Source organism: Pholcus phalangioides, unplaced genomic scaffold (genome assembly GCF_987345545.1).
Source record: "Pholcus phalangioides strain wild (caught in Gottingen) unplaced genomic scaffold, Ppha-v1.0 ptg000014l_1, whole genome shotgun sequence".
Lineage (NCBI taxonomy): Eukaryota > Metazoa > Arthropoda > Arachnida > Araneae > Pholcidae > Pholcus > Pholcus phalangioides.
In genome coordinates, this window is record NW_028301607.1 from 6,766,135 (window position 1) to 6,792,437 (window position 26,303).

At 40.6% G+C, this 26,303-nt stretch overlaps 1 protein-coding gene across 1 annotated transcript in view; it reads left to right on the top strand.

Moving 5' to 3' along the window:
- LOC149078054 (immunomodulatory peroxidase-like) overlaps nucleotides 1–26,303 on the top strand; it is a 44,967-nt gene that overhangs the window by 3,103 nt on the left and 15,561 nt on the right. Inside the window, exons 2-10 of the mRNA XM_089241623.1 lie at nucleotides 10,495–10,694; nucleotides 16,598–16,727; nucleotides 20,095–20,321; nucleotides 23,659–23,832; nucleotides 23,966–24,133; nucleotides 25,260–25,364; nucleotides 25,460–25,573; nucleotides 25,681–25,816; nucleotides 25,909–26,253. Of these exons, the coding sequence (XP_089097749.1) occupies nucleotides 10,495–10,694; nucleotides 16,598–16,727; nucleotides 20,095–20,321; nucleotides 23,659–23,832; nucleotides 23,966–24,133; nucleotides 25,260–25,364; nucleotides 25,460–25,573; nucleotides 25,681–25,816; nucleotides 25,909–26,253 (1,599 nt within the window). The remainder of the gene's footprint in view (nucleotides 1–10,494; nucleotides 10,695–16,597; nucleotides 16,728–20,094; nucleotides 20,322–23,658; nucleotides 23,833–23,965; nucleotides 24,134–25,259; nucleotides 25,365–25,459; nucleotides 25,574–25,680; nucleotides 25,817–25,908; nucleotides 26,254–26,303) is intronic.

The following is a 26,303-nucleotide window of genomic DNA, read 5'->3' on the forward strand; positions in this document are numbered from 1 at the left end:
GAGGACAAGGGGAATAGTATAATAATTTGAATTTTTTTATTTTGTGACACACCTTATTTTCACTCTTAAAACTGGTAAAGGGTAACTTTTGAGTGCCATTTAAGCATTTTTATAAATTGGAACCCATACCTCTACGACAGGTGGTTGATGAGATAAAGGCGAAATCTGCGAAAGAATAAAAATGTGTAAATTATCATGTGTATAACATCATGCAAGTCGGAAAACATATCATAATAAACGGCTCCACCTTGCACAAGAAACAATCTTGTCAAAAGAATGTTTTTCATTTAATTGATGGGAAATGATTCATTTGGTTGTACATCGAGTGAATCGACCCTCGTGAATACAAGCATTTCATTCTCTGCAAGAAAAATGAGAATCCATGGAGTTAATTTGGTCTCAACGACCTTTCATCTTGAACACAGATTTTTGGTGTTCATATCTCTTGTTCTCGTTTATTAATTTGTCCATTAATGCTGAATTAAATTGATTAAGAATGCGAGTTTTTAATGATTAACGGGATTTGTTGTAATTAATAAGCAGTCAGTTAATTTAAATAAAAAAAAAAAATCATGATTCTTTCATACCCTTCTCCGGGGCTGTAACTAGGATTTCTGCCGCCCCCACAACTTTAAAATTCGATAACTTTATAACGATGTTCTTTGTTCTCACGTAAAACTGCTACCCCTCTAAAGTTTGCCGCCCGGGACAGTTGTCCTCCCCTGCCCCCCTCTAGTTCCGGTCCTGCCCTGCTCGTAGATCCTTCATTTGCCGAGAATGCGCTTTGCATCCCTTTCCGAGTTGTAGATTTGGCATGAATATTCACTTGTGTAAAGAGTTGGTTTTAAATATTCCTTTCGAGTGTTCAATTAGTCACAGATTAAGAATGATAGCCGGCTTGAAAGCCCGTGAATAGTTTGATAATTTAAGAAATGCTTCGTATGAAAGGAAGCTTCTGAGAATCTTCTCTACTTGATTCACTGGGTATTAGCAGCATTCCTACCAGTCACTGTGGTGGTCGAGTGGTCATAGTTACAGTCTCACTTCACAGGAACCCGGGTTCGAGCTCCACCGTCGCCACAGTGATGGTCGGCTGAAATTGGTTTTCTGTTGTTCCCAACTTCAAGGCGCGAATGCGAGCCGATCTCCCCGTTAAAAAGTCCCGCCATGAGAGTAACAGGCCTACAAACAGTACAAGTATTCAGTCACTCCACTCCACTTACGTCACTTCTGAAATATAGATGGTAGAACTGAAAAATCAAACACATCACTAGATACGCACTGAGACTGAGAGGCACACACAGTTCCAGCAACAACTCACTAGGTAGTAAATTGCCCATGGCGATAGATGTGAGTTGTGCTCGGTTTGAAAGAAAGAAATAGCATTCTTATATCAGGCGGGAATGCGAGTCGATCCAGCACCTCCTAGAGATACAATGTCTCCTCCGGTTGCCATAAACGTCATTCAGACTACCTAGCAAGTTTGCCACATTTTGAAACACAGAATCCTATTTCGATTTGAAAGAAAGAAAGAATTCATATCAAATACAGTACGGTGTATGTCTGTTTTGAGCTCACTGTGTATAGAAGTTATGGAACTGGACATATAGACAAAATCAAGTGCTTAAATACATTTTTTTACAATCTAAAACTTTGAAAAAAAAACAAAAAAAAACGCAACCTTTGGTGAAAGGTATTACAGGTATCCTTCGCTTTATGCGTTTTCGCTATAACATGATTTCGAAAAGTTAATGCAAGAAATCGGAACCGGCAAAATTCAGCCAGTTTGTTTTTATACAAGGATGACGTCACTCTCCGCTACTCCGGGTTCCTTTCACTTTCCGGGTGAAGGGCGTTCACCCGGAAAGTGAAAGGACGTGGGTTCGATTCCCCGCAGGGGCAGTTGAATTTTCTCTCTTTCCAAAATACATCTTCGCAATAGCCAGTTGTTAAAAAACCTTAGTTTGTTTTTAGTTCTGAAAATATGTTTGAAAATCAAAGATATCACCTCTTCTTTATGCATGAATGAGCAAATTTCAAAAATTGGGGGAATGTGATATTTGAATATTTACTCTAACCACGTTACTCTATGAATGTTATTTTACTAAAATGTTTTTTTATCGTGTTTTTAATAGGGGGGATATACAGTTTAGTTTCTGGCAAAACTTCGATAGCAAAAATAGATTATCCCCAACCCGAAGCTGATAAACCAAAAGGTTAAAATTTGCACATTGATGTCTCTGGTATAAGGGGCACAATATTATTGCGAAAATTATGTTTTCCATTATGTCATTGTCCACCTGTAAATATCGGTAGTGCAATTTGTATAAACCCCTCAAAATGCCGTCAAGTTGGAGCAATACCAAACCGGAAATGTGAAGATATACTCGAATCTTCTAGATTGATCTAGAAACTCTCGTATGACCTCAAGACGGTGGCGCCACTATTTCTGAACTATATATGGTAGGATTTTCTCGAAAATTCCCCGTATCTTTTTAAAAACGATGTGAGGAATAGAGAGGGTGGTCAGGTGTTGGACTTCACGCTCGATGAGGCTAGAACTTTATCTGTCGTGTAAATAGATATTAGATAGATGTAATAGATAATTTCCATATATACTATGCAAATTACCTTATAAATTGCATTAGAATGGGAATATGATAATATACATAATATTAATATTAATACATAAATATTCATCTCACATATTTGCTAAGTTGTTTTTTCCCGTGAAATATATTTTGGCAGACTTGCTGTAGCACTGTATTTCTCGCCAAGGTTATTATATATAAATACTAGCTATATTACCCGGCGTTGCCCGGGTTTTCTTCAATGAGGCTTTTTGGATCACGTGATATCTCCCTCTTTCTTTGAGGGACATGCAAACTGTGTCCAAGTTAACCAATATGACAACTTCCCGCGCGACTCATGAAATAAACAAATCTAGATTTAAACAAACGTAGAAGTGAACATTTTTTTCCTTTTTTAAAGGGCGCTAGGTAGTTGGTTCGATTTCCCTCCCCCCTCCCTTTTTAAGCTTCAAGTTATCCATCTGCCTGTTTAAGCTTCCAAAAATGCTTAGTTAAAGCTGTGGAATTTCTTCGATGCACTTTATGGGCCCATAATTAATTTTAAAATAACCTATAAACTATATCAATTTATGCAGTTGAATATTGAAACATTTATTTTCATGCTTGAGAAGATATAAATGGAAAGTTAAAATCAATGTTATTGCATGAATATCCAACTCAAAAGTAGGTCCGCCTAATCACTTCGTATTTAATTTTCTGGGCTTCGTATCTCTAAGCGAACTCAATATTTCAAAAATTGAGAATTCAATACACTTTTCTAAAATTATTGATGTAGTGGAAAGCCCCACTAAATTTCCGCATTTCTACAGTAAAATCGGCAATTTTAACACTAATTTCTATGAGGATCACCCTTTTCCTGACCCTCAAAGCAATGCTGATAATGATTATGACGTCATTCAAAAAACCTCATTACAGGGAGAATTGAAAATGTGGCAAACCATTATAAAGGCATAAATATTATACATATATTGACAGCGTTGAAGAAGTGGCAAGCCATTGTAAAGGCATAAACACGTCTGAAACGCATTGCTAGGGAACCACGGTAACCAATGTAAACGTTCGGAAAGTGATTGTTGAGACCCAAAAACCATTGTTGCCGGACAGTTTTTCGCCCGTTTGGGGCATTTGCCCTGGGCTGACGAAATTTTAAAGTAGCCTATCGTTCAAGTCGGGTCCCATTTGGTATATATGCAAAATTTGGCGACGATCGATCTAAAATTGTAGATTTGTATAGAGAACATACACACACACACAGACACACAGAAAATCAATTTTATATATATAGATAGATGTTCGTCCGTCTCGCCTTTACAGGCATACGGCACGGTGGATTCGACGCAGCGATCACAATTTCACAGCGATAAAAGCAAACTCTATCGACAATACACTGAGCTTAAAAGAAGTTAACAATAAAAACATATGAAACTTCAAAGTAAACATAAAAAGTAATTGTGTTATTTATAAGCAATATTTTTCAGTTTCGCCGACATTTGCTAACATGTTTGGCGAGAATCGCGATGCTCCGTATGAATTATCCCAATTTCCCGCATTTTTCTCGATAAAATATGATCACCCTAGTCATAAAGAAATAAAAAGTTCATATGCAGTTGTATTTGATTGTCTCTGATTATATTTTTGTCAAAAAAAGGTCTTAGAAACATCAACCTAAAAATGAAAAAAAATTCGTGTAATTTTCGACGTCGTTATAGCCGAGTTTGACTGTAGCTGGAATCTGCTTGTCAGGCCCGGACTTAAGCAGGTGCGAAGGGTGCGGTTGCACCGGGCCGCAAAATTCATGGGGCTGCAATTTTTTTCCCTGAAACTTACATTTGGTGGGAAAAGCAGCTTTCAGTTCAACCCCAATAACATCAAAGCGCTGATAGGCATTCCAATTAGTGGAGCAAGTCCGATGTGCATATGCGTAAACCTGTATTGGGATCACCCCCCCCCCCTAATATTTGTAATACTAATGGAAACATTGGGTTTTATAGGTCCCTTCCTCACCAATATTTTTTGAGCCCTTCCAATATTTCCAATGAGGGCCGCAACCAGATGTTTGGCCAGCTGTGGGAAAGCACGCATTTTGGCTCTCCTCTCTAATATTGGAGAAGAGGTTAAAGCAGTGATTCCCAACGTGGGCGTGAACGCCCCTTTGGGGTGATGGAAAGTTCCAGGGGGCGGTAGAAGCTACGGGTATAACATAGAATCCTATGGGTTAGATTGTGTTAGGAGCGATGGGAGAAAAAAATTTCTGAAGAAGAGGGCGATGGTTGGGAAACTATGGGTTAAAGGGGGAAATTTGGGGTCTCCCTGGTCTGGCACCCGGGACACTAGATCCGCCAACTTCCCCCCCCTCCCCCAGGTGGCCTTGTTTCCGGTATACAATGAAAAATAATGTAATTAGAGGCGGATTTAACGGCGGGCGTACCGCGCGCACCAGTTGCCCCGACTTCTAAAGGGCCCGAAAACCCCAAATTTCACACTTTTTTCTAATTTAAGAGGCCCGTTATTTTATTTTGCGCCCGGGCTATGGCGGGTGTTGCCCCGACCGACTATAATCCGCCACTGAATATAATAATAATGAAAAAGACTTCTTTGTCAAATTACTTTCCCTTCAAAAAATCCTGATTTTGATCTCCATCACACTACTTGTACAATTTTCGTTGCACGCTGCAAAACCAAGACTGCAAAAATATTTCAGTTCGCCACTCGGGAAGTTCGGAAATCGGGGAGTGATGATATAAAGTTTTTTTAGAAGGGGCCGCAATTTTTTTTTTGCACCGGGCCGCGAAATTATCAAGTCCGGTCCTGCTGCTTGGTGATAGAAAGGTGTCCGAATTCAAGTTTTGCGTTGGATTCGATTTCTTGTTTTTGTAAAACTAACTGACTCTTCGTCAAACACAACAACAACATTCGCCGAAAAGAATTGACCATCGAAAAATTGATGAAAAAAACAAACAAAAGGTCTCGAAAGCCAAATACGCCAATTGTTTTCGTTTCGAAAGACACGTCTCCGTCGCGCTCTAGATTTATTTGCAGAAGCAGCTGGAAAATCCAAAACCCATCTATTGGAATAGGCTACGTTTGCGTGCATAAATAATCCCAGTGCCAGGTCTTCAGATGACAAACGCTCAATCAAATACACAGTTGTTGGTTCTTTTATCCATTTATTTTTCTTCCTTAATTGTAAAAATGGTGAAGGTGTGCCTGGAATAACAATGTGTTTGCTTTTAGAACGGAGGAAAAAGAAATGAAAGTTGTGAATTTTTTTGTTGTGTTTCACAAATGACCTTGACATCTTCATAGAGCCTTTCTTTTTCCACTTTCTTTTCCTCTGGAAATCCGGTTCCGTGCGTGTGGAATGGAAAGAGAACAAACACATGGAGATATGGATGGAAATTTCCAACTTCGCTTTTCTTGGAATTATTCTGTGATATACAGTAAAACCTCGATAAGTCGTCACCTCAAGTTACCGGAAAATTATGACGGGGCTTAAGCGGAGTGACGACTTAACCTGAGGGCCGTCAGTTTCAATGTGCAATGTTGTGAAAATCGTATAAATTTAAAGTGATATGAAATTTTTATTAAAGTATGAATCAAAATAACGATATTAATAAATTTTATAGATCGCGAAAAAGAGTAAAAAAATAGCAATTTTTTACCTTATTATCTCTTATTACTTAAATTATTGTGGTAAAATGTACTGTACACTTTTATTTATACTAGTAATTTTTAATTTAGACTAACAGAGCAACTAGTAGTCTAAAGCTATAAGTAGCTTGTCTTCATAATAGAACTCTCTATTGCACGTTAATTTTACATAGACATCAAATTTAATACATATTTTAGTATTTTAATTCTTCATCAGTAGTTCATGATACAACTACAAAGTAATCTCGAACACTTTTGATTTGGTGGAGGGGCCCTGGGCAGGAAAAAGTAAACAGAAGACCTCAACTTGGGAAAGAATGTCTATAATTTTTTTCAACAAAGATATTTTGTTTAAATTTCAAGCCCTAAATTCAATCCTTCCAGTAATAAGAGCTTTTTGAATAAACGTCATAATCAACACCAGCATCACCTTGAGTGTCAGGCAAAGGATGAAACCCATAGAAATCAGTGTTAAAACTGCCGATTTTACTGTAGAAATGCAAAATTTAGTGGGGTTTTCTGACACATCAGTAATTTTAAAAATTGTATTGAATTCTCGATTTTTGAAATATTGAGTTCGCTTTATAGATATACGAAGTCCGGGAGATTAAATATGAAGTAATTAGCTGGACCTACTTTTGAGTTGGATATTCATGCAATAACATTGATTTAAACCGTTTATTTACATCTTCTCAAGCATGAAAATTAATGTCTTCTTATTGTCTTTTAATATTCAACTGCATAATTTCATGTAGTTTAGGTTGTTTTAAAATTTATTATGGGCCCATAAAGTGCATCGAAGAAATTCCACAGCTTTAACTAAGCATTTTTGGAGGCTGAAACAGACAGATGTGGATAACTTGAAGTTCAAGGTGTGGGGGGGGGGGAACAAAACACCTAGCGCCCCTTAAAAAAGGGGAAAAAAATATTTCCATTTTTACGTTTCTTTAAATCCAGATCCGTTTCTTTCATGAGTCGCGCAGGAAGTTGCCATATATTGGTTAACGTGGACACGGTTTGTATGTCCCTCAAAGAAAGAGGGAGATATCACGTGATTCATAAAGCCTCATTGAAGAAAACCCGGGCAGCTCCGGGTATTATAGCTAGTATGAACATGAAATAAATGTAATTAACCATCGTTGTAATATATTTTGCAGTAAATTTTAAATTAACAGTTACCTGATACCCTGATTACCCATAATAATGAGTAATAACTCATTATTAATGTTTACATTAGATGAAAATTCAAGCGTTTACCATCTTTACTTTAAAATATGGAAAACAGATGATAGCAGCATCAGGAAGAATACGAAACAAGCACAACTAACGGCAGAAATACTTCAGGGTCCCATGCATATTCATACGCTTGCAAAACACGTTCCGACATGTACCGATTCGTTAGAAATTCTACAGAGGAATGTGTACGAGGTGCATATACTGTTAAGTAGTGATAGTAGTTGAATTTCCTTTCCTGAATTCATCTTCGCATAACGCCAATTGTCAAAAACCCTTGTATAAACTATCCTTAGTTGCCATGTTGCCTCAAAAGGCCAATCAACTTCGGTTATAAGCAGTAGTTTACGGAATCTTCGTTATAACCGAGTTCGATCGTGTTTTTTTTCGAACTAAATGAGAAGCGGTTGTTGCCCTTCACCTATTTTGGTCGAGTTTTATGAGCTCAAATCTCTTTGGTCAAATGAAAATGGTGTCAGTCTGTCGATGAGAAATCGATCAAACTTCTCCGTGACAAACCTAATTTTTTTTTGTTAGTTTCTTGAGAGAGAGATTCGATGTTCCAATATAACTCCCATAGTTATGATGTTATCGCTGTTTGTCATCGGTGTTTTTTTTTGGTTTACCAAATTTCCGCCTTTGCAAAGTCTTCTTCCCGTCATCCAAGGAAGTTCGAGCGGATGAATCGGTGACAGTTGAGCAACGAGTTTCCACCACCACCGCTGAAACAAAAACCAAAAAAATTGAGCTCGTACCGAAAGTTGTTTCCTATTCTATACCATACTGTACTTTGTGGTGCTAACAGCGGAGGTAACGAGTGGGTGGAATACAGTCAAACCTCGTTTGTACGTACCTCCGCGTATCGGGTCAGTTTTTGAAAATTCCAATTGCCCTCTATGGGTTTCTAATGTTACTGAACTCTTGATAATACGTCACCCCACTCCGCTTAAATGAAACAACTCTTTCGAAAACTGCCATTCAAACCCAAAACTCTACACGATGAGTTCAACGTTCACTCTTACCACGTCAACGATTTACCTAGCAATTCAAGCGGGCCATGGCATTTGTTGAAGACCACTGGCTTAAGGGGATTACTTTTGTGAAAGTATGACTTCGGAAATTTTCATAGAAATCAAAAACTTTTCATACAATGTACACGATTAGATCACACACACGCACACAATGGTCAATTATTGGTGGTTTTCCTGCCGTTCGATAGAGCATTGCTTCCCCCCCCCCTTCCGCCATTTAAGGCAACCTCAGCCCAAGCATTCGGCATAGGAAGAGGCCCTGCAACAGACAACCCCCCCAAATTCAATGTTCATGCATGCATCCCCTCCCATTAAAGTGCAATTGCCGGAATCTTCTACGCTGTAATAAAATTGAACTTTTCAATTTTAGTCTCATTTATGAATAATTGACGAGGTCCTTTTGTGCGCCAGGGACCAATGAACTATTGATGAAAAATGTGTTGATTTATTAACAGACAGACATCATATGGTGGTTAATCCGTTGCACATGCACAATTGAATGGGGGTGGTTGATTTTTGGTACATTACTTAAATGCTCTGGAACTGTACCACAGATCACTAATGTGATCTGTAAATGCACTGCAGGGTCACTTTAGTTATCTGTAAATATGCCGCGGGTCATTCAAGTGATCTACTTAAGTCATATGGGAAATGTGGCGTGGAGTAACTTAAGCGATATAGCTTAACTGCATCGCAAGCCACTTCAGTGCACTGGAACTGTTTCGCAGGGCACTCAACTTATCTGTAAATATGCAGTGGATCACTTGGATTATCTCTATATGTATATGCCGCGGGTCACTTAAGTGATCTTCTTCTTCTTACCAGGCAGGGACCTGGCTCTGTCCCGCTAGGGATATTAGCCATTTACTCGGCTGAGTTGGTCCGTGCTGGAGAGTGCTGAAGGTGTCCGACCGGGAAGCCCTCGAGATACATTCGAAGGCCATCCGGTCCGGCACATCCAGCCCCCTTTCCTCTTTTTATCCATGATGAGGGCACTATCCAGTCCCCCCCATCAAGCAGCCTAGCATTAGTGGTGTCCCTGTGGGCCGCTCGTTCCGCCCTGATTTGATGCAATCCTGCCATCTGGCTCCTTACCAAGCTGTGGCTCCCGATGTTGCACATGCGCACCACCCAGCGAAGCCCTACCTCTCCAAAATTTCTTCATCATCAAATATCATATTTAACAATTATTTACAAAAATGTCAGAAACTGCTTCGCGAGCATTCGCCTCCTCGGGGCGCAGCGTTTCCTGTGTGCAGTTCATCTTCTGCCTCGCGACATTGTGCCACTTCGGGGGCAGATGATGTTGTCGGTGCTTGTCGTTTGCTTTCGTATCTAAGCTGAGAGTTGAAAACGTATCTTCGGATGTGTTAGAGGGTGGTTCACTGGCGATGTCCTTTTATCACTTTATTCCTCCACCTCGTCTGAGTCTTCCTCTGACGAAGCAGCCATCGAGGGTTAAGTGATCTAGTAAGATCCACTTAAGTGATCTAGGAATGTACCGCGGGCAACTTAAGTCATCTGGATATGTGGTGTGGGTCGGAATATAGAACTGTGCTGGATGTGGGTAACTTCGATCATATGAAATTGCACCGTGGCCACTTGAGTGCTCTGGAACTTTGTCGCGGGTCACTCAAAGGATATGTAAATATGCTGCTGGTCACTGGAGTTATCTGTTAGTGTGTCACAGGCTATTTAAGTGACCTGCCAATGTGCCACCTAGTTCATGTACAAGACCCCCGTTGTACTTTGGAACACATTTCTACACACATTTTATCCTAAAAACCCATATTTTATGATTGCAGTAAGAAAGAAAGGTAATTTAAATGTTATATGATGTTTCATACAACATGAACAGGTACTAAAAATCAATTTAGTGAAATTTTACGGCAAAAAGCTGAGAAAGTTCTGTTGAAAAATAATGTACTAAAGTATAATAGTCTTTCTCCATATAGTTCTCAAATTTTCTTTTTTTTCGACTTTTGCAGCACATCTGTGATCTTCTTATCGTGCTTATTGGGTTACGCAATATGCCAGTCTTTCAACCCGACACCACGCAACCAAAGACCGAGCGTACAGGGGCGTACAGTGGCGATGCCGAGGACGCTATCGGCAGAGGCAGTGGCGGACGCTTTCGCCGCCGCAGACCAGAACGTACGGGATCTTCGGCAACGGATTTCAAGCAGAAGTAAGTCACTAACAGGCATTGCATATGCTGCGGCAAAAGTCCGAAGTGCGGCCCGCTCGCGCGAAGTGGCCGAGAGTTTTGGCCAAAGTCCGCTTTTCAGAAATAACTAGTGATTTTTCGGGCTTTGGCCAGCCAATTCGCGAAGTGGCTGGAGGAGATCCCTGGCTCGATGTGCTAATGTAAGACAGACCAGTAGGAGCCAAATCCATTTTTTTCTGTTGCCAACTTGTGATAAATGGCTATAGTATATAGTAGCTGTATTGGATTAGCGATTAAGAGAAATTTGAGAGAGAAAACTGCTTAAAAATAATACAGATGTAGTTTTTCTGTCAAATTTTGGAAACAAAATGATTACCGCATCGTGACCGGGATATGATGGGGTGCCATAGCTAACGTGGCCATAATTATCACGAAAGAAAACGCCACTTGGTGATGTTCCCGGATCATGCCTTTTCATTCCGGACTTTGGCCAGGGAGCTCCAGCCACTTTGCGAACTTGACTTGCTGGCCAAAGACCGAAATTGGCCGGATCAATTCACAACAAAATTGGCTAATTCACGAACTGGCCGATTTTGGGCTTCATTTACCATAACATAACGTATATACTGTATATGTTATGTTAAATGTGATAAACCGATTATTTTACATAATAACCGGTTATTAAGCATATTTACCAATCGTCTTGGTAAGTTTGCTAAATTTATCACTTTTACCAGCATATGCGTAATACCCAAGTGTCGTTGGTAAATAAATTATCTCTTTTACCGGACATTATGCATAACACTCCAAGTATCGTAGAAATTTTGATAAATACAAAAATTATAATGTTTTTAACATTATCGTTTTTACCGGCAATTATGCATAATAAAACCTAGTGTCGTTGGTAAATTTGATAAATAATTGAAATTTATCGCTTTTAGCTGTGATTATGCATAATACCCTAGTGCAATTGGTGAATTTGATAAATATGAAAAAATTCGAAATGAGTCTGGTATGTGTGGTGCATATATAGTGTGATCGATATAACGATATAACGATAAATTTTACTTACAATACATGTATAAATTATCATGTATAGTATCATACAGTACGATTTATCACGTTTAAAAACGACGCGACGCTTGGGTATTATGCATAATCACCGGTGAAAGCGATATTTTTAGTATGGTTTTTTAATTTTACCAACGACGCGCTTATGTATGCCTTTGAATGTTTAGAGAAATTTATCAAACTTACCAAAATGCTCGGCCATTATGCATAATAACCGGTTATTGTGAATAATAACTGGATTTATCACATTTACCGTGACATATGCTTAAAAAAAAGTTAACTGTTTTACATGATTTCTACGCCCTACTTTTCTTTGTCTCTGCTACCTTATTACCTTATTATTCAAAGATAGGTCACACCCTTTCTGTGAAATTCAGTCATGAAAAAAAGTAGGAGGACGTCAAATACGCAATCACTTCCCTTCTCGTTAAAATGTAACATTAAGAGATTGAACACTTATACGCATGCGTATGAGGTCGCAGTAAAAGAACTGGGGGTTGCATAATCCCCCCCCATGACATGATGACGACATTGTAAAATGATACGTCGTTTTTTGTCGTTGGAAACATTTTAATAGCCATCGACTTTTGAAACGTCGTCTTTTCTCTCGTTTCTTTAAATGACGCGATATGGCTCATTTGTCATCATGCCAATTAGATGGAGTAATTAGACTCGGTAGGGAGAATGACAAAGATATTTCAATATAGTATATTTAATAATGAGCAACTATGTATTTTACAAAATACATTTTATACAAGTCATTGACAATTTGACATTAATTTTGTGCTCAGATGGCGAAATGTCACATTCCCATACGTGCCAATACTTCCGATTTTTCAGCCTTATTAAAATCTTCCAGTTGGCAGGGGCTGCTTAAGCGAGGGTGCAAGGGGGGTGCGGTGCACCCGGGAGGCAGATTGTAAGGGGCGACAGCGTAGACTTTAGTTAGACTCCAAAAATTTTAAAGGTTTCACACACAGTAAAAATTCACATGACATCATGGGTTTGAGCTCTACACTCGATAACGGAAATGGTGAGAAATCTTGAGGGAATAGACAACGCCTAAGACCGTGATACCAAAAACAAGATTGTAAAATCTACCAAGAGGTGGTTCGAGAAGTCAAAGAGTGTGCGGCTTTCTTCTGAAATAAATCGGGTTTATACATGGGGTTCGAGGTTTCTACGGAAATACGGGACATCATTATAACAAAAGGAAATTCTTATAACAAAATTATTTATTTCGGTAATTCTGAAAAATTATTTTCCTTCACAATATATCAATCATTTCTCAAGTGTAAACGCTTCAAGAGTTTACCATGTTGGACACGATCGAATGCCTTCTGGAAATCAAGGTAAACAACATCTACATTTTTGTTCTTACCCAAAGCCTTAGTCACGTGATCATAGAAGCAAAGGAGGTTAGTTACACATGACTTTCCCTTCCTGAATCCGTGCTGATTATCCGACAATACATTAATCTCGTCTATCCACAAACTGCCTTTTGATGATAATTTCCAAAATTTTCGAGTTTGACGAGCTCCCTCTCGAAAATTTTGGAAATTACCATCAAAAGGCAGTTTGTGAAGTGGATAGACGAGAATAATGTATTGTCGGATAATCAGCATGGGTTCAGGAAGGGGAAGTCATGTGTGACTAACCTCCTTTGCTTCTATGATCACGTGACTAAGGCTTTGGGTAAGAGCAAAAATGTAGATGTTGTTTACCTTGATTTCCAGAAGGCATTCGATCGGGTCCAACATTATAAACTCTTGAAGCGTGTACACGCGATTGGAATTGGGAGCAACTTGCTGAATTGGATAGAATTGTGGTTAAGGGATAGGTCGCAACGAGTTATGGTGAACGGGGAATTCTCTGGTTGGACAGGCTTCACAAGTGGAGTTCCTCAAGGAAATGTTCTTGGCCCCCATACTTATTTCACTTTTTATCTATAAACTTGATCAAAGTATCGATGGGATTACTAGCAAATTCGCAAATGACGTGAAGCTAATGAGGGTAATCAGAAATCAAAGCGATAGGGAGTTGCTCCAGACCAACTTAAACATGATTACAGCATGGGCAAATGAATGGAGCATGATGTTTAGCATTGAAAAGTGCATGGTCGCTCAATTTGGTTTGAACAACCCACGGTTCTCTTACGAGTTGAATGGTGTCACTATCCCGGATGCAACTAGGGTCACCGATTTGGGAATTCTCATTGACGAGCAGCTTAGGTTTTCTGAACATTGTTCAGCTTTGGTCAAAAAATTGAATAGAATGCTTGGTCTCATTTTCAAAAAGGTCTCTTCGCGTTCTCCTAAAGTCATTCTTCCGTCTTTTTGAGGCTTAGTTTGTCCTGGACTGGAGTATGCTGTAAGGTTTTGGAGACCATACCTACAGAGGGACATAGACTTGGTTGAAGGGGTACAGAGAAGAGCTATGCGTGTCCTTATTGGCACACAGGGCTTCAGTTATGAAGAGACACTTCATTTTTTGAATATGTTTACATTGGATGAACGCAGGTGTCGAGGAGATATGATCGAAGTGTTCAAAATTTTCAATGGGATGGATAGGATGGACCATGAACTTTTAGTACACCGCCAATCGACTGCTTTCACAAGGGGAGACCAGTATCGATTGGTGAGGGACAATGCGAGGTTATGGTGTCGCAGGGAATTTTTCTCTAATAGGGTTGTTAATAAATGGAATAGCTTACCCCCGGAGGTAATAAATTGTAACACAATTGACACGTTCAAAAAGAACTACGATAAACATGTTGGGGTAAATCGAGAAGTTATCCATTCTTAGAATAAGACAACCATAAATATTCTTTATGGGCATTGTATAATATTTTATCATGTGTATATATTGTTTATAATTTGTGTTAATTGCATTTTTAATGGGGTTGCTGTATTTTTGAAACATATGACATCCATATTTTTATGGGCATCTTTTTATCAGCCACCTCGTTGGGCATTTTGCCTGTTGTGGCGTTGTTTTTGTATAATATATCTTGAAATCATTTCTTCCAATAATTATGCAATTGTTATTGAAAGAAAGGAATTCAATTGTGAAAAACAATTTCTATCAGAAATTACGAAATTATTTTTCTCTCATTAATTTATGTTTTTTTTTCACTAATTCTGAAATTATTTGTTTCAAAAATTATTTCTTTCATTGCTTCTAGAACTATTTCTTTAAAAATAATTTTTCAGAATTAATGAAAAAAATAATTTAAAAATTGAATGAAATTTATATTTAATGAAAAATAAGCCAGAATCAACGAAAATTCATGTTTAATGAAAAAAAGTCTCGCAAAAATAAAATTAAAAAATAATATAGGGCCCCGGTTTTTGGCTCGAAACCTTGGGCCCCGTTGGATTCATCCGTCAAGACACTACAAGCTACCGCATACCACAGTATGAATTTGTGGTCCTCGAGCTTCATGGAAACATTTTGGCCCGCAACGTTTATATAAAAGTTTGAAGATTCCCACCGCTTGGTAGTCCAGTGCTTAGGGGCAGCCTCTGGCTGTGTAGGTCTAGGTTCGGCCATGAATGTCAACTAACAAATTCTTTGGATAGATCATACTCAGATCTCTTGGGAATACGTGAGGATCAGTGCCGTCTTAACGCATGGGCCCACCCGAGAGTCTCGAGTGCAGAGGGGGGCTCAGGAAAACGAGATGTGCGTGCAATTTTTGACAGCAAGTATGTAAATTTTATTGGTAGGAAAGTACAGACCTGTCAACTCTCCGAATTTTTAATTTTACGCGAGCTTTCACGTTGTCGTGACGTCAATGACTGCCGTCGTCGTTAGGGAAAACACCCATAGAGGACAGCCGTGGTCATTTCCATCGAGCAGCCGTAAAAAAAGTCTTGGTGACCGCATTTAAGCAACTGGCAAAAGACGTGACTTTGTTTACGTAGCGTTTATCGGCAATCATTTATCAGGGGTAAGCCCTTGGTTGCCGAAATTCCTGTGTATAATCGTTATTGTATTCCATTAACAGCCGTGCGGTAAACGCAAGGTTTTTCGTCAGCAGCTTTGTATTTTGAAGATTTTAAATTGTTTGCTCCGATTAAATATGTCTTCAGAAAGAAAATATAAAACTTTAAGCAAAATAAAGCTGAATATAAATAGGCTGACCGTATTTGCTCGAGAAAAATACGGGAAATTCAGCTCGAAATATTGGAAAATACAGGACATTGCCAAGTCTCGCCAAAAACGATGCCAAAAGCTAGCAAAGTCGCCACAACATGCTGAAATCGAAGAAAAGTCGCCAATCGCGTAGATCAATCTCCACTTCAAATTGAAGTGAATTAAAAGAAAATCACGAATGTGTTAGATGTATGGTCACCCTCAATGTAAAGCTTTTAAGAGTTCATATACCCATCGAGAAGAAAATATATAAGCATATTTCTCTATTTCTCCTCTAAGCATATACCCAATATTATCAATCACTGATAGCATCCGCGAAAGGAAACACACTAATGTTTTATGAACAGAATGTAGATGTGATTTCTATATCCTGCATGGAAAGACTGACATGGAATTACAACTGTATATTCTGCTCAGGAGCAATGCAGAACCTGCCTGGGGCGGGTATAATGGAACTTCTCTTAATTGATTAAAAAAAGTTCCCCGGGGGAGGGATCCCCCCTCGGGAGAATCTCCGGATTTCTGGATTCCAAAAGTTGGGTAGGAGGTATTTTTCAGGCAAGGGGCTTCAGAAAAATCACTCGGTCCGGAGGGGGCCAATAACGGCCCTAATGAGGATTGCGTTATTATTAAGGGATAGTTCAGATTTTTTTTTGTCCTTTTCGCTTGATAGTATTGTATTTTCCATTCCACAGGGAGACGTCCCTTCGGAAATAACATACCGTCGGTGCGTCACAACGTGTTCCAGAGAAGCAGGTCGAGGTCCACCATGCTGCAAACAACTCAGGAGAGGTTCGAAGAAGCCACAAGGATACTCATGCAAGAGTACGTCTCACATTCGTTTTAGCCAAAACGTAACGTAAAACTACATTTACGACAAATACTTGAGCAAAATGTTATCTACCTTTAATTTACAATCTTGTAATTTACAAGGTATGCCATAAACTCTTAAATAAGTTAAAAATTCATAAAAATTGAGTAAAATTGGTTATGAATGTGGTTGCCGGCGATTCGTGGCTAAGGTAAAACAACATCACCAATAGTTCTTTATCCACTTCACACCATAGAGACGCACTACCTCCTGTCCACGGGCCAAATGTGGTCCGCGAAAAGTTATTCCAGTAGAAAAATGATGAATACCCTCGCTGACCATATTTCTTTCATGTAAATATACGAGATATCACCAAAGAAAGTTCTCGGATGCAGGTAAAATTAACGGTTACAGTCGGAAAAATTATAAAAGGCAAGTAAAGTTGCCATTTACGGCCGGAAAATTTAACAAAGGCAAGTAAAATTGGCATTCACAAAAATTACTTTTAAAGCAAGCAAAGTTTAGAATAATAGTCAAAAAATTGTCAAAGGCAAGTTAATTGACAATTACAGCCGAAAAATTGTCAATGGTAAATAAAGTTGCCAATCACCATTGACGAAAAATTCTCAAAGTTGCCAACTATCACTGCAAATCAAAATGCAATTCGCCAAAGAAACGTATATGTCTGGCAAATGTGGGAGATGAATGTGTGTATGTGACTATAATTAATTATAGTCGCAATTATCAAAATATAATTTACAAGCCACAAAAATAATCTTAATTCTTAGTTCAAGAAATTTAACAAAACATTGTTAAAAATGGGGGGGGGGGGAAACGGGACATTTTATAAAAAAGTTAGGACGGCCAAAATTTCTACAATATCCCGTAAAAGACGGATCATATGGTCACTTTACACAAATTTCTGGCCCGCGAGTGGCAGATCTACCGCATATTTGGCTGGAGGACTGCTACAGGAAAATTCAGGAATGAGCTGTTACTCTTGTCAAGCAATGGCCATTGTAACCGGTCGCCCTGAGCTGTTAATCGTACTCCTTGCATTTTATAGGACACTGATTTGCATATTTTAAAAAAAAAAAAAAAAAAAAAAAATATATATATATATACATATATATATATATATATAGTGCGTCACCCGGTTAACACGTCACTCCGCTTAACGGGTCACTTTTTGCAAGTCCCAATTGGCTTCAGGCAGGAATTGACACAGCTATGGCTTACTCCATTTAACGATTTAACGAGTCACTGCGCTTACTAAGTCATATTTTTGCTCTCCCAAGAGTGACTCATTAACGAGGTTTGACTGTGTATATATATATATATAATAAACCACACAACAACACACACACACACAAAAACAAACAAACAACACTAACTTAGTTACAAAATAATTTTTCCACAAACCACATACAAAAATAACCAATTTCCTTCTATTTTATGGATTTTTTAACTATTTACGAATTTATGTGACACCCTGTACACAGTACCAGATTGAAATTGTAATTACGGAGGTACTCTGCACGAATTGGTATTCAAACAATGCTAGAGAGAGAATTTAGTTTATAAACAATGCTTCAAGAAAAAGAGTTTATTTCGAAACAATATTCCCCGCCCCCCCCCTTCTTATTAAAATAATGTATTCGTTCTAAAAAAAATAGTATATTTTCTGAGTTTTATTAACAATGCTCCAAGGTACAGTTTGTTTTCTAAGCAATGCTTGTGGCGAAGGGTGCCCAGCACCGTCTTAACACATGGGCCCGGGGCGGAAAGGCGTCAAGTACGGGGGGGGGGGGAGCTCAATGGGAATGGGATCTGATGTAAATGTTAGAAAGTGAGCATGTAAATTGGTCATTTGGCGGGCATTTCTAGCCAGGCTGGGTCTTCAGAAAAATCCATTTGCTCGAGGGTGGCGGGCATGATGATCTTAAGACGGTCCTGAGGGTACCCATGCGAAGAAAACAATCGCTGGTGAGTGGGGTAAGGTTGCTGTATGTCCCGTATATAAGGGATTTAGGTGCTCACCATGGGGTATTAGATCCGCTTACGACAAACAGCGGATTGCATATCCAAGAATCATTGAATGAAAAAAAATTCAGTCTTTCGCTCAAATTTCAATGTGTGCGGAGTGCCAGGTACCGGCACTTACTGTAGTAGGTGTTCAAACGATGCACGAAGTACGTGCAGCGGTCATCAGCTACGCTGTGGGTCAAGAGGTTTTCACCCTTTAGGATAGTGCGGGTCACTTCATTGATTTGAAAACGTGTCGCGGGCCAGTTAAGTGATCTGCAATGGAACAGCAGGTTACTTAAGTGATCTGTAAACGTGTGTAAATCTCCAAATGTGCCGCGGATCACTTCTACAGGTCACTCAAGTGAAATGTAAATGTGTCGCGGATCACTCAATTGATCTGTGAATGTGTCGCAGGTCACTCAATTGATCTGTGAATGTGTCGCAGATCACTCAAGCGATCTGTGAATGTGCCGCGGTTCACTCGAGTGATCTGTGAATGTGCCCAATGTACCGCGGGTTACTATCTATGAATGTGCCACGGGTTACTGAATTTATCTGTGAATGTGCCATGGGTCACTTCCGTAGGTCACTCAAGTGAAATGTAAATGTGTCGCGGATCTGTGAATATGCCGCGGGTCACTCAAGTGAAATGTAAATGTGTCGTGGATCTGTGAATATGCCGCGGGTCACTTAATTTATTTGTGAACGTGCCGCGGGTCACTAAATTTATTTGTGAACGTGCCGCGGGTCACTAAATTTATCTGTGAATGCGCCATGGGTCACTAAATTTATCTGTGAATGCGCCATGGGTCACTTCCGTAGGTCACTCAAGTGAAATGTAAATGTGTCGCGGGTCATTCGAGTGATCACTGTGGATCACTTAAATGATCTGGGAATTTGTCGCGGGATACTTGAGTTATGTGGAAATATGTCACGGGCTATTAAAGTGATGTGGAAGGGCACTGCAGGTCACTTAAGTGAACTGCAAATGTGCCGGGATCACTCAAGTGTGTAAATGTGTGTAAATCTCTAAATGTGCCGCAAGTAGCTGGGTGAATCTGTAAATGTGCCGCGGATCACTCAATTGATCTATGAATGTGCCTCAGGTCACTCAAGTGATCAGGAAATGTGCCGTGGGTCATTTGAGTGATCACCGAGGATCACTTGAATGATCTGGGAATTTGTCGCGGGATACTTGAGTGATGTGAAAATATGTCACGGGCTATTAAAGTGATGTGGAAGGACACTGCAGGTCACGTAAGTGAACTGGAAACGTGCAGGTTTTATGTTTTTATGAGTAGACTTTGTGATTGGTTGTCGATTCTCTAATTTTGCTTTTCCGTTTCCTCGCAGTTTCGGTCTGACTCCCGAGCAAGTGCAAACCGGCTTGGGCTCGATGAACCTCCAGAACATCCTGGCAGACAACTCTGTGCAGCAGTGCCAGAACCTGTTCAATTTCACCTGCAACCGAAACGGTCGCTACAGGACTTACGACGGAACCTGCAACAACCTGCAAAACCCATCCTGGGGAATGGCGTCTTCTTGTTTCGAAAGGCTGGCAGACGCTTATTATGCTGATGGTACGCTACTGGTGCCGTTGAACCCTTTTTTTTTTACTCTCTTATACAGGGTGCATAAGAAAAGGGGCGTGTGACGTTCTACTGGCGAACCGTCTCGAGGGGCCGCGGAGCCCCTGGAAGTTCACACGGAGCACCGGTTGAGAACCGCTGCTTTAGGACAAACGATTCACCAGTAAAATGCCATACGCCCTGTTACCTATGCACCTTGTACATTTCTTTATATTATATTTTTCTTTATTTTCGCTCAGTTGCAAATACCTCCACGCACGTCATAAGACCCACAGCGTAAAAAGTTACACGCATTTGCAAATTAACTCACGTAGTTATATACAGTGGCGTATTTACAGTTCCAGGAGGGGGGGGGGTTAGCGGGCTATGACCCAAGTGACAGAAAATTTGAGGAATCAATTGCCGAGAAAATTAGTAGAATGATGGAATGGTGTGCAAAATTTCTGTATGGCCCACAATTGATCCGCTCAGAGAGTGAGGTACTAGGTCGGTGAGTGACCAACGAGCGACCCGGAGAGTTTTGCAAGCATGTGAATGACAAAAACTTTCAAAAACACTTTCACAGTCAGAGATCACTTAAGTAACCCGCGACACAGTTCCAGAGCACTTAAACGATCCGTGGCACATTTAGAGATCCCCTGAGTGACATGTGGCACAGTTTTAGAGCACTGAAGCGGCCCCCCAGTGCGGTTCTACATCACTCAAGTTACCCGCGGAACATTCCCAGATTACTTAAGTGATCCGTGGCACAGTTAAACAGAGCACTTAAGCGGCTCGGACACATTTCCAGAGCACTTGAAGGATCTGTGAAACATTTAGGGATCACTATAGTGGCTCTGTAGGGGACTTATCAATAGGGGGAATGTTAGATCAGGTGCCCAATAACTATCCAAAGGGTTTTTTTTTCCGTTTTCGGGGCACCGAATAAGATGCTATTAAGAATATTTCATATTTTCACACAGGGTGGTTGATGACGTAAGCATCATCCAAACCTCCCCCTTGTCATCCAAAAGCAGCAAATCGGAAACCCCCCCCCCTCCCCCACCGATGCTGACGTAATACTTGAATGACCCCTTATTATAAATAGTGCTGAAGTATGCAATTGCATATGCACATACGCATATAATTCGGGCTCTCGTTATTATGCATCTTGGGGACCATTGACGTCAATGGTTCATTGCAATTGGCAACGTCTTCATGACAGTGATCAAAATCGCATTTTTTCTCGCGAATGCCATCAGGACAATGACAGTCATAAATAGTTATTAGTTATAAATTGCTATATTGTCATCACTTAAGTTACGTGATGAGTGTTAATTTGTGATGAGTGTTAATTTGTGATGAGTGTGAGGAAAAAAATGTTTCAAATACGAAATACATTTTGAAACATCGCGACATGACTCGTCAAAACATTTTTAATAAACTGAACCAAATTAACACAAAGTTGCCGTTTCACTCAAGGTAGGGATTTCGAAACTTTTAATGTTCGCGATACCCTTGATCATGGCCCCCACATCCTAAAACAGGGCCCCTAGGCCTGTGATCTTTCACGCCCCCCCCCCTTTATGATGAATTTACAGCGTGAAAAAAAAAAAGATTAAAATCCTCCCAGGTCCCCGGGTCGGAGCCTTGTCAGCCCACCCCTTGCAGGGGGCCATGCCTGTGATAATGAGATAAGGATTTTTATCGAAGAACCTTCACCCGATCACCGGTCCCTACAGTGGCGCCCAAAAGTGCATCGAAACACTTGGTTGACAATCACATATCTAAAACTTTTTGGCATAATTTTATTCTCAAATGGATTTCAATACTTACATGACATGAAAAATTCCGCCATCCGCTAATTTCACTTTAAAATTTGTAAAACAGGTGGCAGCACCAGCAGAGTACGAAACATTCATAACTCCGGCATTCGTTAGAAATTCCTCAGAGGAATGTTTGCGAGGTGCATGCACCGTTAAATAGTGTTAGTATTAGAGGGTACGGCCTATCATTGAAGGGGGTACAGATGAAACCTTGGTCTATCACAGAGGGTAGAAATTTCGGTATCAATGCGCTGCGGTCTTTCCCAGATAATCGTTACTGAGAATCGTTCCGTCTACATCGCAGAGTGTGCGATTTAACACTGAGCCATATTTCTTAATTGACAACCTGGAGGTGGGCAATTGTTCCCGTTCCAAGAGTCTGTATCGATTTGTTCAACGACGATACTGAGAATCGTTTGGTGTACATAACCACTGTCTATCAGAGATCACAGAGTATTCCTTGGTCAATCAGAGGATACAGCCTATCGCTACGACCAAGGATTCCTATGGGGGAACCCTTGGTTTATCGCATAATATATATCGCATAAATCCATTTGTCTATTAACAGGGCCACAACTGGGGGGGGGGGGGAGTCTACTACTACGGGCGCTGGTCCAGAAGGAGCACAATTTTCAAATTTTTACCTCTCTTTTAACATTACAAGGGGGTGCCAAAATGCATGCTCGCCCCTGCTGACCAAGCTTTTATTTGCGACTCTGTTTATTAATGAGGCACGGCCTATCTATCTCTGAGAGTACTGAGAAATCCTTATGGTCTGCCGTAGGGTTTCTCAGTATGCTCGGAGATAGACCATGCGTCAAGAGTTCCCTGCCTAGAGTTCACAGGCTATTAGTCTATAAATGAGAGTGCTGTCTGTCACCGAACATACTGAGAATCATTTAATCTACATCACAAATCAACCGTCCTAATCAATAGCACTGATTCCCCTTAGTCCATCAGAATGTACGGCCTACCATTTAAGGTACAGGGAACTCTGTGCATCACAGAGGGAGTCCTAGACCCATTAGCCTGTCAGCAAGGTTATGGTTTACAACCGAGGATTAGGGTCGGACTTAGGCAGGTGAGAAGGGTGCGACCACACCGGGCTGATAAATTTTAGAGGCTGCAAGGGATAAAAGTACTTTTACTTCTTAAAAAAAGCAATAATTTAAAATTATGTTCAAGATAGAGAACCTCTAGCATATTCAGACGTTGAACCTCTGACCTAGGGTTTTGTCAAACCCCTCCATTACCACTCCCTCAGGGTGCTTATGATCACTGCGGAACATCTTTTTAGAGGGGCGCAAAGCCTTTTCCTGCACTGGGCAGCCAAATACTTGAGCCCGTTCCTGACGAGGATCTTGATCTACATCACAGGTCCAAGGAAGATGTTCTGCGGGTTCAAAACCACGGTCCCCGCCAGACTTTTTTTTTGATACAGCGCTCTTTTGTTTGACATGATGGTGCTGTGATCCAAAAAGTGTATAACATAAGATATCCATTTAATGCCTCTTCTTTTGCAGGAGTTTCGGCCCAACGAGTCGCTGCTTCTGGCAGACCGTTGCCTAGCCCCAGGACAATCTCTCTCGAGATCCATAATCACATGGATAATCCCACGGATTATGTTACGCACATGTTTATGCAGTGGGGACAGTTCTTGGATCACGACATATCTTTGACACCAATCAGCACCGGTCGTAAGTGCAATTAATAATACGGTTTTTTTTTTCATCGCCTTGTTATCGAGACCGTAAATTTTCTCGACTCTTAAGTTAAGTTTTTATTGAGTATATAACACATGACTTATATGTGCATCTCGATCCTAATTAGCGAATGGTGAACCGCTCAACTGCTGTCCCGACGAAGATGAAGAGGATACTGATAATCCACCGATGTGTGATCCGATCCTCCTCGACGCTGACGACCCATTCTACTCTGCTTTAAACATCCCCTGCCTGAATAATGCCAGGTCGACGATCTGTTCAACATGCACGATGGGTAAGCGCATCATATTCTTCACAACATTTCTAGCACCCGTAACTTTTAGACGCACTTTCTAGCGTACGTTCACATGCTGATTTGGCTTTCTGTACTCCTATTCTGCTGCTGATTCAGAAATCCTAAGTATTGAATTTCCTCGAAGGAGCCCCTGAAAACCAGTATAGATGTAGGCTCTTCTCGAATTATAAACATGCTAACTTGGCTTTAGTTCTCTCTGATGATCCGAAAATCCTGAGCATTGACTTTAATCGAGGGAGCCCAAGGAAGCCTGATCCAGTGTGGTTGAAGGTTTTTCCGCAAACTATGGTCATGGAAACATGAATTCAGTGCTCTCTCTGTTGATTTGAAGATCCTGAGCATTGACTTTAACCGAGGGAAAGCAAGTAAGACTAGTGCTGTTGAAAGCTTTCTTGCACGTATGCACATGATAATTTATCTTTGGCGCTCCTTCTGCTGCTGCGACGCACTGACTTTAGTCGAAGGAGCCCAAAGAAGATCTGCGTGGTTGAAAAGGCTTTCTTTCACACGTATGAATAAGTTAATTTCGCTTAAACCCTCTCTCTGATGATTCAAAAATCCTTAGCATTAACTTTAGCTGAGGAATCCTCAAGAAAGATTAGTGTAAGTGAAGGATTTTCTTGCACGTATGCGCATGGAAATTTGGATTCAGTGCTCCCTCGGCTGATTCGAAGATCCTGACCATTGTCTTTAGTCAAGGGAGCCGAAGAAAGATCAGTGTGGTTGAAGGCTTTGCAAATTTCTTTTGCACGTATGCGCATGCAAATTTGGATTTAATGCCCTGCCGATTCAGAGATCCCGAGCATTGGCTTTTGCAAAAGGAGCCCAGAAATAAAATCAGTGAAGTTGAAAGCTTTTCTTGCGCGTATGACATACCAATAGGAAAGTTGGCGATAGCCTTTTTCCTCATTTCGTTCAGGAAAAAGGTTTTTGTGTTGATTCAAAGATTATAGCCATTCGTCCAGCCAATAGGGCTTGGTTATAGCTCACACTGAGCTGCCATTGCCACTGCGCACTTCTTGCGATCATTTCATACATTTCTGCGATCAGGTGATATTGCTCGCTGACATTTCATCATTTCTCATAGCATTATGATCTTTTGCAGGTCCAAGACAACAAACCGATCAACTGACGTCTTTCATCGATGCTTCTCAGGTGTACGGAATTAGCACGAACGAATCAAGGACTCTAAGAGCATTGGATGGATCAGGTAATGAGGCGGACGATCTGATCTTGGCACTATCGTTAAACTTATAGAACTAGTATGATAAATAATGCTAATCCAATTACAATGTCGCATTTCAGGCAGGATGACGTCCGTCACTAATCGAAATACCGGAGAGTTGCTCCCTCCCAGCAACGATCCGCAGAATGACGGTTGTAGTTTCCAGGTGCCCAATCAACTGTGTTTCCTCGGAGGTAAGAGCGAAGTACGGGTGGCTGCATGGTGATTTTTGTATTCGCTTGAGCGTCCAAAAATTAATTACCACTATTATACAATTATTACCAACTGCTGTTCGTTGCAGGTGATCCCAGGATAAATCAACACCCAGCGCTGACATCATTCCACACTGTATTCCTACGAGAACACAATCGTCTCGCTGGTCGCCTCAGGTCCTTGAACCCCCGATGGAATGACGACAGGATTTTCGAGGAAGTCAGGTAATCATTTTACACTTACAACTGAAAAGAAGATGAAAAAACGAATATCGTTACACATTGAATGTAACCACGGATATTTTTTTTTTTCGTAGGCGTATCGTAGGAGCCCAGATGCAAATGATCACGTACAACGAGTTCTTACCACTCGTGATCGGTCCCGAAAGGATGCAGTGGTTCGATCTGACTATACAGAGGAACGGTTACACTGCGTACGACCCGACTACTCAGCCGACGCTCGTCAACGAGTTCTCGACGGCAGCCTTCCGTTTCGGGCACTCCATGATCAACTCGTTCTTCCCTCAATTGGGTGACAGTAACGAGGCCGACGCCGTTAATAGGCTGAGAGACATCTTCCTGTTCCCTTTCGGTCTCTACAACGGTGAACTCGATGGTATAATGCGAGGGATGACACAGTCGCCTTCTCAGAAGTTTGACAGGTAAGGCTCCTCCTAATGAAGCAGGTGGGCATAGCCATGTATGATGGTGA